Below are 12,232 nucleotides of genomic sequence, written 5' to 3' on the forward strand. Positions count from 1 at the left end.
CCCCCCCCCCCACTCCCCGCCCCTCCCAGCCCCCTGAACAACCAGCTGAGAACCAGAAAGAAAAGCCTGCTCTGCCCAGGGCCGAGGAGAGACACAAGGGGGCCGCCTGGGCGGGAATTCCTCCCGGGAAAACACGCAGGGTCCATGTCACTACCCAGAGGGCCAGATCTGGGGATTTTGAGCCTTCCTCCAGGGATGAGGGGCTGTGGGCTGGGGAAGACCACCCGACCCAGTCCCGGGTGGGGCTCGGACAGACCCTCCACTCAGCCACTAGTGGGCGCCTCTCCTTTGTCAATGCTTTTAATGCGTTTCAGATGGTGAGAGGCTGTGCTGGTGGCCGAGAGCACTGCACACCCCTTCCTTCAGGAGACACTTGAAAGGGACCACACTCCCCCCTTGAAGCCCCATCTCAAGCGGTAGAATGTCCTCTCCAGTTTGGTCCTGCCTCCGACCCCAGAGTCTCCCCCAAGCCCTGGGGAAGGGGCGCCTCTGGCCTCTCCTAGGAGCTGATGATGTGGCCGGACCAGGTCTCGTGCTTGGTGCCCGGCGCCAGGTGGGTGATGACCACCTCCACGGCCTGCAGCTTCTCGTTCTTGGGCGGGATGGAGCACATCTTATAGGTGACCTCATCGCCTTCCACGGGGACGTACTCCCCCTCCACGCTGTGGGGCGGGGAGAGAGCACTCAGGGCCGGCACTCAGAGAAGCCAGGACACCAGCCCTCGCAGAGGAACTGCCACCCTGCCCTGCCACCAGGGGGCACCACCATGGCCCTCTGGTCGTGGCTGAGGAGCCCCAGACCCAATCAGCTCCTTCCCTGGGACCTCGGTTGCTGAGACAGAGATGGAGCCCCACCCCCTGGGGGTGCTCACATTGCACGTTAAACGAGGGCACCGTGGGCCTGATGGAGGGAAGAGCGGGGAAAGGCAGTCTGAGCCCGAGTTGGGGGATGGCCCGGGTGAGGGTTTCCTGAGCAGCACCCCGACCCCCTGCCCCATCCAGGAGTCCCAGAAACCAGGCTACCCCTCTGCTGTTCAACTCCTCAGAACCCCAGTGAGCTTTCCAGAAAGTCCTTTTCCCTTACTTTCTATGGGACATGAGTCACCGTCTCACCCGTGATAGGGAGGTGCCCGGCTTGATGCCCCCTTGATGAAACCCCAGGAGGAAAATCCCCTTCAGATCCTGAGCACCAAGACCAGCCAGCTCCCCCGGAACTGGTTTGCCTTGACTGAAGAATAACATCGCAGATGGTGCTGCCCTCTTTGATTTGGCCACCAGGAAGCTCAGGAATGAACGTGTAGCCCACTTCTAGCAGTGGAACTAGGCATCAGAGTATCCCCATCTTTCTTATCTGCCCCCCAACCCCATGCTTTCCTTTCTAATTTTTTTGGTGCACTGTGTGTATCCTTGTCAACCACTACAAATCCTTTCTGGAGAGAGGCAACGTGGAAATACATGTCTACATCCACGTATGATTCATACACACGTGGAAGGCATTGCTCTAGTGTCATCCTCAGGTCTACGCTGTACCGGGGGTCTATTGAAGACCCGGCGTGTAAGAACGTTGGGGGAGGGTCAGAAGGGATAACTCTCCCATCCCAGCAGACATGTGCAACAGGATCCTAATTTCAAAAACATGGTTTCTATGTATCGTCAGGTCTGCTGTGTGGGGTAAGGACTTTGCCTGCCACAGACGGAAAGTTGTGGGGCTGCAGCCGAGGTCAAGGGTTGGGGTGCGGGTCAGGGTGCCAATCGGGTCCCCACAGATCTGCAGGCTGCTTAGAAGACCAGAAGTGAAGCACAGGCTGCTGGATGCCTTCCAGCCCCAAGGCCAAGGACGTGTGGGCTCCACCCTGGGTCCCCCCCACCGCCCGCCCCAGGGTTTCCAGACACTCAGGCAGGAAGGACGTCAGTGAGCAAGTGGCAGGAGAAAGGGTCCAGCCCCAAACTTCCTTCCTGGAGCAGAGCGCAGGCAGCCCCCCACCTCGCCAGGCTGCTTCCCCCGAGGAAGTGCAGGAACCCAGCCGCCAGGCGAAACACAGCTCCCCAGACTCACAGGGACGCCCCTCCCCACCCGCCAGACCCACACGGGCACTCAGACCCACCCCAAGCGGTTCTCAACTCACACACGCGCACACGCGGTCGCCTGCAGCCTCTGACACACCGCCACCACCACCACGGGCTCACGACCCCACCGCTGAACACTGTTGCACACAGATCACAAGCAGAGTCACACACGCCTGGCTGCACAACCATCATCATGGCCGGCGCCCAGCAGAGTCACACGCTCTCCCTGCCTCCTCGGGGCCACGGCAGCACCCACCCCAGACCCAGCCCACCCAGACCGGCCGCTGACTCACTCGGAGATGTGCAGGAAGATGTCAGGGCCGCCGTCGGCCGGGGTGATGAAGCCGTGGCCCTTGGACCGACAGAAGCATTTGCAGACTCCTTTGTAGACAGGGCCCTGTGAAGCCCGCACCGTCCTGCCAGAGAGAGGGGAAAGCGTGAGGGGCCCCCGCCAGCCCTCCAGAACAGCCCCCGGCTTCCCGGGCACACCCAGCTTATCCCAGTCCCCACCCACGCTGTGCCCCAGGGAGTGCTGGCCAGGGCCACCACGTACAGCTGTGCAGGTTGTGCACTGCACGACTCTGGGAGCCATTCACAGAGACCCTGGTGACAGTGACTCTCTGAATGACGCTGGCAGTTTTCTCAGGCCTCAGTGTCCCCCTCTAAAAGCTCTCTGAGCAGCCCTCCCCCCGAAGGCTATTAGCAGCAGCCTCCACTCGTTGGCCTGAGCTCTGCATCTCCCAGGCACCGTGTGGGTCCCCTGCGGCACCGCGGCCACCCTGCTACTGTCCCTCTTTTGCAGCCGATGAAGTCAAGGGCTCACGGGGGAAGAGGCCTGTGTGTCGTTAAAGCCTGATGACTTAAGACCCCAGCGATTTCCCACCCCTGGCCATCCCCAATCCTTGCCCCCGGCTCGTGACAGCCTCAAGTGGGCCTGGAGCAGCGCCGTACAGAGTTTACGAGGCGCCTGCCCAGTTTCTCACCATCAGCCCTTTCCCACCCCCGAGTCTCCCATCTGACAGACAGGGACATGAGGCTCTCTGGACCCCGCAGGCGACCTGTCTCAGGAAGCCTGACACTCACGCTGAGAAGGTCCTTGTCCGGCGAGTGGGCAGTGGGCTCGGGACCACGTTGCCCCGAAGCGGGGACGGTGAGCGATCTCGGGCCTCTTGGGTATCCAGCAGCCCGGCCGAGGACTGGTGGGTGGGGTGCTGCGATGGGGGAGGAGGCTCAGATGACATGGCGGACCTGGAGAGGGACAGGGGCGCTCAGGGGCTCACGCCTTGCGAGGAGGGGCCCCCCGGCTGCCTCCCCACCCCAGCGTCTGCCATCTGAGACTCATTCTTCTGACTGTGGAATGCAGGCTCCAGGCTCACTCAGCGTGGAGGTCACCTGCTCCAGAGACACGCCCAGCTCACGCCAGCCGGGGCAGGCGCCTGATCTGGGCTCCTGCAGCTGCCGTGGGCCTCCCGCTATCACTGCTCTGTACGGAAATGCCAGGTCACATCACTGACAAGGACACCATTGGCCCCCTCTGTGTTCCCAGTGCCCAGCACAGACCCTGGCACACGCTGGGCCAGGCGTGGTAAATCCCTGTGAAAGGAAGGAAAGGAGGGAGGGCGGGAGCAGGCAGGCAGGCAGGCAGGCAGGCAGGGCGGGCGGGGATGCTTCAATGCCAACCACCTAGATGAGGACTCCAGCCACTCATCAAACATTTCCTGGCCCCGGCTAAGTGCCGGACGCTGTGGGGAAGGCAGAGGCAAAAAAGGGACCAACACTCAAGTGTTCCTCCAGGAAACTCCGGGACACAAACCAAAGAAGGCTCAGACCCCAAGTCAGGCCTGCATCCAGGAGAGGGAGGCCCGGCAGGTAAGTGCGTGGGACCCTGAGGGGCAGGGGCATTTCAAAGGCAGCATCTCCACCAGGCCCCTTACTCAGATCCAGGCCTTAACGTTAATTTCCACACAGCCCGAGTCTCCGACTGCTGCTAAGAAATCGAATTCCCTCCATGACCCCTAACGTGCATCAGAGGCCGGGGGCAGACCCAGGTGGAGATGGAGGGAAAAGACTCCATAGTCCCTGCCTCGCTCTGGCAACCGTGTCAAGAGCCGCACGTGGCCGCTGTACCCAACACACTGGCGGCCTTGCCTCAAGGCCACGAGGAAAGAGCAAAGCCCAGGAGCCAAAGGACCTTGGCTGAGTCCTTTCCCCTCTCTGGGATCAATATTCCCATCTGCACAGTGGGGCAGCTGGGTGGGCGTCACTCAGCACGTGCTCAGGGAGGGGGATGGGGACCCAAGGTGGAGCAGAGCCGGCCCTGTGGCCCCAGGACGGGGGAGGAGCCTGACTCAGGCTTCACCCCCGTTCACAGGGCAGCCCTGCTGGGTTCTGTGTGGCTCACACGGGGTTTTCAAATTTAAAATATGAGCTATCTTTTACACATCCCAGGAGTTTGCCCCCAAATCTAGGTTTCCAACTAGCTTGAAAAAATTAGCACCTCTGACAGCCTGGAGCCTCCAGCCCACCAGCCCTGCCCCTGCGACCCTGGTCTATAGTAACTACGCAGCCCCAGGGCACCAGTTTTCAAACTGCATCCTCCAGGGAAAGGGCCACCTCCTACCCCCAGAGGAGGAAACCTCTCCCTCCACATTGTCCCCACAGTCCCCCGCAGTCCCTCACCCTCCCCTTTCAGGACTCCCTCCCTCTGGCTGGGAGGGGAGAGGGCCAGCTGGCTTCCCAGGGGAAGTGACATAGCTACCTCCTGACCCTTTTCTCAGCTGCAGCCGCAGCCACCCCAGAAAGGCCCCGGCTCCTTGGCCGGGGGTCAGGGCTCCAGCATGACCCACCAGTACAGGTCATAGAGTCCTAGAATGTTCAATGCCTGGGGTTCTGGGAAGGGGGCTGGCCCAGAGAATGGAAAGCCCCGCCCAGGACAGCAGGTGGGACCACTGCATCCTGGTGACACCAGGGTGAGGCGGGGAAGTGCCCTCCCCCGCACCCACAATCTCCCTCTTTCCCCTGGTGTCAGGCACATCTGACTTCAAATCCCACCCTGCCGGCTGTGTGATCTTGGGCAAGTTACTTAACCTCTCTGGACCTTGGTTTCTGCATGAGGAAAATGGGGATTTTAATAGTTCTGACTTCACACCATTGTCACGAAGTTGAAATGAAATAATACACGTTAGGCACTCTGCATACTCTCCGCCCAGAACAAGTGAGCATTAAGTGTCAGCTACGATTGTTGTTATAACTGTCATCATAAAGTCATTCAACAAATACGTGCCCGGTGTCAGGCCCTGTTCGTGGCACTACAGACACGGGGCTGAATTTGGAGCCAGAGAAGAAACAGATCAATAAATATATAAACAAAATCATTACAGGTGGTTGGTTCCCTGGTGGCCTAGTGGTTAGGATTCCAGGCTTTCATTGCCAAGGCCCAGGTTCAATCCCTGGTAGGGGAACTGAGATCCCACAAGCCGTGTGGTGTGGCCAAAAAATAAATAATCATTACAGACTGCTGAAAGGGCTGATAAGAAAATACATAGAGGGACATAAAAAGCAGCAGAGGGCTTCCCTGGTGGCGCAGTGGTTAAGAATCCACCTGCTAATGCAGGGGACACGGGTTCGAGCCCTGGTCCGGGAAGATCCCACATTAAAAAAAAAAAAAAAAGAAAAGAAAAAGCAGCAGGGTTGGGGTGCCACTCTAATGAGGGTGCAGGCTGGGTCCCAGACAGTAAGAAAGAGTGGACCATTTACAAAACAGAGGGAGGCTCTTCCAGGTGTGGGAAAACAGCCTGTGCAAAGGCCCTGAGGTTGGCAAGGGCAGGTGTGATGGAAGGCCAGCAAGGAGACTAGGGGTGGGGGGGCACTGGGGGAGGACGGGTGAGAGGTGAGAGACACGGTGGGTAGGAGGGCATCACCATCATCCCCATGTGTCTTCATTCTTCACACCCATGTCTGTCTGACTGTCCCCATGTCCCCTGCCAGGCCTACCTCCCCCTGGGTTAATGAAGCAGGCCCAAACTGGGGCCTCCCTTCTCTCTCCACCCCAGCTCCTTTGACCCCACTAGTATACCCAGTCCTGCAGAGATGCTGATGGAAGCCCACCGTCTTGAGCGGGGAGCAACCTGAAGGCAGCATGGAGTCCCCCCACGTCCTAGGGCCCTGCACTGGGGCTGGGACAGAGCAGGGTCTTAAGCAGCATTAGGACCCGAAGCCCCTGCTGGAGTTCATGTGTTACTTGTGTGCTCGGTGCCTTGCACAGTCGAGCAGCAGCAGAGGGCTCCACGCATGCGCACCTGGCAGTGGGAGAAACTGAGGCATGGGGGGCACCAGAGCCTCCCGGAGCGGGGACGGGAAGGGAAGTGCCGGCCTGGGAGACGCAGGAGCCTTAACCACCACCCTGCCCGCCTCCCCTGGGCCATCCAAGCTGAAAGCAGCTGGGGCAGCTGGAGCAGGCCTGGACAAGAGCCAGCCCACCCCCAGGGGCCTGCGTGGGGAGGGGGAGCGGCATGGGGGAGGGGGCAGGGAGAAGGAGTGAATGGCCTCTGTGTGGGGAGGCCTGGGTTAAAGTCCAGCTGTAAGGAAAACAGCTGGGGGAGGGGGGAGCCAGTAGCCCAGGAGCCAGCTCTGAGGCCCGCTGCTGCCCCCCAACACACAGATGGGGGGTGTGCAGCAGTCGGTGCTTCCAACCAGCAACTGCTCTCCCAGCAACACCAGGGGAGCCTTGGAGCTGACCCTGGAGGAGGCAGGGCCCACCCGCTGCCACTAGCCCCCTTCCCGGACCCCCTCAACTCCCTACAGCTGCAGGGCACTTGCAAACAGGCAACTGAGGCTCAGGCTGCTAGGAGGCTCTAGGCCAGACCTGGGATGGGCCTCAGGCCTGCAGCAAACTCAGACGGAATGTCATGCCCAAGGCATGCCACAGCTGCTGAGCTGTGTGCACACACCTGTGTGTGTGCATGTGCATATATGCGTATGGCTGTGTGTGCACAGGATTGTATGGGCGTGTTTGGCTCTGTTCACGTGTGTGGTGTGTGTGCGCACATGTGTGTGTCTGAAGCCAGGTGCACACGTGGATGCACACCTGTCACTGCCTGTGTGTGCACACCAGTGGACGGGGCGAGGCCACCCCACCCCCGGCACCAGCAGGGCCTTTACCCTGGGAAAGGGCAGGAAGGGGGCCTCAGCCCAAAATAGCCTGGGAATTTTCCACAGGCCCTGCACGTCTTCCTGGAAGGTTCAGAGAGTTCAGCTGGGCACCAGGCTCTGGTCTTCCTGACCCCTCTTCCACCCACCCACATATCAAGGGACTGGAGACCCAATCCTGCAGAGCCCCTGCTAACCCCCTCCTCTCCTGCCCTCTCGGCCTCAAACCCCACCAATCGTCTGTCTTGAGCCAAGTAGCCAGTTGCTGACACCAGGGAGGGGATCCTTGGCAGTGCTATCAGTCATTTACACTTCAGTGAGAAGGAGTTTGCAGTTCGTTCCACAAGGCTCCATTCTTGGTAGCTTTCAGACCCTTGAGGGCAGGGAGATGGAGGGGAAAGAGCTGAGTTCAAGTTGGGAGCTTCATTCTCAGCATGGTTCTCAGCAAAGCCAGATCTCTCCAAGCCTACTCTGAAAAATGGGGTGTCGAGCCTTCCATGGGTTTCTGGATGGGGGAGGCCAGGGCTGGGCACCATGTTCAGACACCTCCCAGCCCCGGGGCCAGGCCACTGCTGGCAGGTGGGGATGACTACTAGCCCGCATGAAGGGAACAGGACAGGACACTGGAGAACCAACCGACTCGTAGATTCTGAAGATGGGGGTAGAGTCCCAGATTCTGCATTTCTAAGGAGTTCCCCCCAGCAAGGTAGATGCTGGTCAACCCACACAGAGCAGTACACACAAAAGAGTAGTGCGGGTTACCTACCGGGTTATCGGCCTTGCGCACCTCTCAACCAGCATAAGAGGGTGGAAGGGAAATTTTTTTTTGGGGGGGGGGGGCTCTAGGTGAGTCACAAAGTCACCTTAGTACACCCAGGTTCCTCGTCTGTAAGCTGACGCAGTAGAGACGCCTCCCTTCCCTTCTCGGCCTCCAGCCCAGCTAAGCCCCAGCCCCGCAGAACCAAGGGCACGTGGACCGAGGGGCCGGGTGAGTCAGCGGAGACTGGACAGTGGGGTCCCAGGAAGCAGGGGAGGCCCATGAGGAGCCCGAGGCGGGCTTGGGCCACATTCCCCTCCATTGTTCGCGGGAGAGTGGGGCTCTGGCGAGGCAGAGGGGGAATAGAGCGAGGATAGAGGGGAGGGGGAAAGGGAGGGGGCGGGGACTCAAGGGGCGGGGATTCAGAGAGGGCCGAGGCCAAGGGGTGGGGCGGGGAGTCAGGGGGGAGGGAGCGGAGTGGGGGGAAGTGGGGAATCGAGTGGAGGGGGCGCGAGGGCGGGGCGGCCTGGCAGGAGCCTGCAGCGCCAGCAGCAGGGAGAAATACAAACTCGGCGCGGAGGGTGCAGCCCGCGATGCCCGCGTCCGGGGAGGGGGGGAGGGGGGGCGGCAAGCCCGGCCGGGAACTGCTCGGCCGCCCCAGAGTGCTGCGAAGAGGCCGGAAACCCGAGGGCCAGCTACCGGGAAGCAAAGGCGCCCCTCCAGCACTGCCCCCCGTTAGCGCTCCCGAACCGGCCCGCCCCACCCAGGACCCTGCGCCCGCCGGCTCCCAGCCTGGGCAGCCCTCCTGGGAGGAGCCCAAGCCCTTGTTCGTAACTAGGGGCCGACTCCGCACCGCATCACCCCCACTTCCAGCCTTCCTGTATTCCATCCTCGCCTCCATTCTCCCAGGGCTTCGGTCAGACCTGAGTCTCAGGCCTAACTCTGCACTCCACTCCCTCTGTGACCCCTGGCAAGCGACCTCACCGCTCCCTGCCTCAGTTTCCCCATCTGTCAAATGGGACAGTCCTGGTGCAGCCTCCCAGCCCGGCAGACGTCGTGCGGAGGATGTTGTGCAGGGGGTGCCTGATACAAAGGCCCGGAAACAATGGTGGAGCCGCTAAAGGTAGAACTGTCAGGCCTGGGGCCATCTAGAATAATCCCTCCCATTCCTGTCCCTGCTGATGAGACACAAACCAAATGCCCTGACTTTGCCACTCGGTGAGACAAAGACCCACCCTCGTCCCCGCCCAGGACCCAGAGCCCGGCGCTGGGCCTGGCTCAGCTCATTGCGAGCATCTACTCCGGGCTGGGCCGGGCGGCGCTACAGGCCCCAGTTCCTGCTCTGCTGGGGCTCCTGCGCCAGCTGGGGTCGGGAGTGGGGGGAGGGAGTGACAAACACGGCAGCTTTGAGAACCGCGGTCATCAAGTCCGCCCGGGGAAGGCGAGCACAGAGGGGGCTTGGAGGAGGCCCGTGGCCCCGAGGCGGCGGCGGCTGCTTCGAGTCCTAAAGGCGGAGTGGGGAAGTTTTTCCTGGGACCTGCAGGGGCAAAGGCCCAGGGGGAGGGAGGACGGGAGGCAGAAAGAGGCTGGGAGGGTCTCGGGGGAAGATAATAGAAAGCTCTGTTGAAAAGTTTGAGACTTGACCGACAATGGGGGCATCAGTGGACGATTTTAGGCCGGGGGTTGATCTGAACCTGTTTTTACAAGTTCTCCCTGGGTTCAGGGTGGCGAACGCATTGGAGGGGCAAGACTCCTCCAATGAGGGAGTGAAGAGACCAAGAAATACGCAAAAAGCCAGTAAAAAATGTTAACAGTAGCTAACGTTCCTCCCCGCACTGGGTCAGCCATCTCCTTTTATTCTCACTCACCCCGTTATGATAGGAAAAGTTACATCCCCAGTCTACGGATGGGGAGACGGAGGCTCAGAGAAGCCTCCTATTTTGCAGTGAGATACCCCCGCCTGTGGGAACGGAGATCGTGCCTGGAGGGGCTGATCTCCTGTCCCCCACCCCCAATACACACATCCACTCCAACCCCAGATAAGCCGTGGGGACCAGGGGCTTCCTTGTTAGAAATCAATACAAAACAAAAAACCGTTTCATTTCCGGCCTGCAAACTTGGGCTGCCAGTGAGGCTGTCGCGGAGGGAGCCTGTGGGCGCGGGAGAAGTTTCTCGGCAAGGCCTCGGGGGCCCCCCATCCAGACGCAAACACACCGAGCGAGCGCCAGGCGGCTCCTCCTCCCCAGACGCGGCCAATCGCCCGGCGCCAGGATACCCCCAGCCCACCTCCCCGCCAAGCCCGGCCGAGGTCCCACCACTGAGCCCACAGCTGGCGCGACCAGGCCTGGCTGGCGGCTGCCTCCACCTCCCCGAGCGGCGCCCCCCACCCCCGCCGCGCCTCGCCCCAGCGCACCGCGAGTCACCCCATCCTGCTCCAGCCCACAGGCGAAAGCAGGGGGAGGGTGGTAAGGCGGCGGGGAGGGCGGGCGGGGGCGGGACGAGGAGGAGGCGAGGTTTTTTTCCGCCCGAAGAAAACAGGTGGCCAGGCGGGAAATGCAACCCGACGTCCGCCCCACATCCCTCCAGCTGCTGCCACACCCACCATTCTCCCGAGGGAGATGAGTAACCCGCGCTCCCCGAATAGGCCAAGGCGGCCCGGGCATTTCCTAGGGGCCTAGAGAGACCCAGCCCGGGGCCCTCTGCCGGCGAGCTGGAAGACCCTGCAGAGGCGGGGGTGAAAGGAGGCAGCGGCGGCAGAAGAGGCCGAGGTCCCATCCCGGAGGTTCCTGGGCCGCCCTCGGGGCGGGGACACCCCACCACACCCCTCCTGGGTTCCCCGGAGAAGCTCCCTACCTGGCGACCCACTCCGCTCAGCCAGCTGCTCTGCTCGAACTGCGGGAACAGAGCTGGGGAGGGGGCGTGGTTCGCGGGGCGGGCTCGCCGCGCCCCCGCCCCCAGGGGCTCTCAGCCAATGGGACTGCGGTCTGGAGCAGGGGCGGGGCGGGCGGGAGCACAGCCCCGGCGGGATCTTTGTGTCCTCGCGCGCGACTGGCGGGATCGCCGGGCGCGTGGCCTTGGGAGTACGCGGTCTCGCGCCTGTGCCGCAGCTCGGCCAGAAAACTCCCCTGAAAAGGGAGGGAGTCTGGTCTTCGCGCCCGAGCAGGTCCCTCCCCTAGCCAACGGCGTCGGGTCAGGTCCCCCACCTGACCTTAGCTCCAGAATCCGGACGGCCCCGGGGCACCTCCTTTTTAGCGCGAAGAAAGAGATCTAGGAATGACAAGAAGGAATGAAGAGAGCGGCCGAAGGGAGGAAAAGAAAACCAAAAAAATGCAAAGAAAGAAATAACAAAAAAACGAGGGAAATCTGTTGATTTCGTTCTTTTTGTTTGTTTTGCTCTTAATTTCCACTCCCTCCTTGAGTCCTCTGTGTCTGCAGGTAAATGACCCTACTCTCATCTTTTTTTTTTAATTAATTTTTATTGGAGTATAGTTGCTTTACAATGTTGTGTTAGTTTCTACTGTCCAGGAAAGCGAATCAGCTATACGTATACATATATCCCCTCTTTTTTGGATTTCCTTCCCATTTAGGTCACCACAGAGCATTGAGTAGAGTTCCCTGTGCTATGCAATAGGTTCTCATTAGTTATCTATTTTATACATAGTATCAGTAGTGTATATATGTCAGTCCCAATCTCCCAATTCATCCCACCCACCCCCTTTTTTCTTTTTTTTTTAAATTAATTTCGTACTCTCATAGGAGAGGAAAGTGAGGCACGAGAGGTGACCCACCCCCTCACACACAGCAAGTTGGGAGCAGCCTTTGAAAGGGAACCCAGCCCTGGACCCAGGCTCAGGCTGGTAGTTGAGGGGCGGGAAGGGGGGAGGGATCCTGTAACTGTCCTGGGACAACAGGGTCCAGGAGTGGGAGTGGAACGGGGGTCCCTCCTGGAACCCACCAGCTCTGCCTGCTCTTGTATGCAGATAGGTTAGGGGTCCCCGGAGAAAGAACCAGGCATGGCTTTCTTGACGTAAGAGTAGCCATTTTTGGCCTAAGCCATTTTGTGATCTAAGCCCAGCCACAATGTTTGTGTTTTAACAGGGCTCAATAATTAATGATCTTAAGGGAAGTGAGGGAATGCAGGAACAAAGGCAAAGTAGTCAAGAAACAAGAGTTCAGCGATAAAACAGAGTTGTTCCTCCTCAAGGGAGTGATGATGTTGACCCTCCTGACCTCAATCAACTAAAACTTGGACTCTGTCGAC

The 12,232-nt window shown here is 60.2% G+C and overlaps 1 protein-coding gene across 3 annotated transcripts; it reads right to left on the bottom strand.

Annotated features, from left to right (window-relative positions):
• Window positions 1-284: 284 nt before the first annotated feature.
• Window positions 285-10,897, bottom strand: CARHSP1 (calcium regulated heat stable protein 1). 3 transcript variants are annotated; one of them, XM_068566061.1, is made up of 4 exons: window positions 10,825-10,897; window positions 3,150-3,314; window positions 2,360-2,482; window positions 285-662 (listed from the first exon to the last, which is right to left on the bottom strand). In XM_068566061.1, exons 2-4 carry the CDS (start codon window positions 3,305-3,307, stop codon window positions 500-502), a joined length of 444 nt encoding a protein of 147 aa, XP_068422162.1. In that variant the 5' UTR covers window positions 3,308-3,314; window positions 10,825-10,897; the 3' UTR covers window positions 285-499. The 3 variants fall into 3 exon arrangements, with proteins under 3 accessions (XP_068422162.1, XP_068422163.1, XP_068422164.1); XM_068566062.1 differs by lacking the exon at window positions 10,825-10,897 and adding an exon at window positions 10,385-10,405; XM_068566063.1 differs by lacking the exon at window positions 10,825-10,897 and adding an exon at window positions 8,956-9,032.
• Window positions 10,898-12,232: the final 1,335 nt, after the last annotated feature.

This window comes from Eschrichtius robustus, chromosome 16, assembly GCF_028021215.1.
Source record: "Eschrichtius robustus isolate mEscRob2 chromosome 16, mEscRob2.pri, whole genome shotgun sequence".
Lineage (NCBI taxonomy): Eukaryota > Metazoa > Chordata > Mammalia > Artiodactyla > Eschrichtiidae > Eschrichtius > Eschrichtius robustus.

Bases quoted from the DNA above. Each gene is read 5' to 3' on its own strand.
- CARHSP1 (XM_068566061.1), bottom strand. From the start codon at position 3,307: ATGTCATCTGAGCCTCCTCCCCCATCGCAGCACCCCACCCACCAGTCC. The intron at 2,483-3,149 runs GTGAGTGTCAGG...TCTCTCTGGCAG, and splicing joins CGGACAAGGACCTTCTCAGC to GACGGTGCGGGCTTCACAGG. The intron at 663-2,359 runs GTGAGTCAGCGG...CCCGCCCCACAG, and splicing joins ATCTTCCTGCACATCTCCGA to CGTGGAGGGGGAGTACGTCC.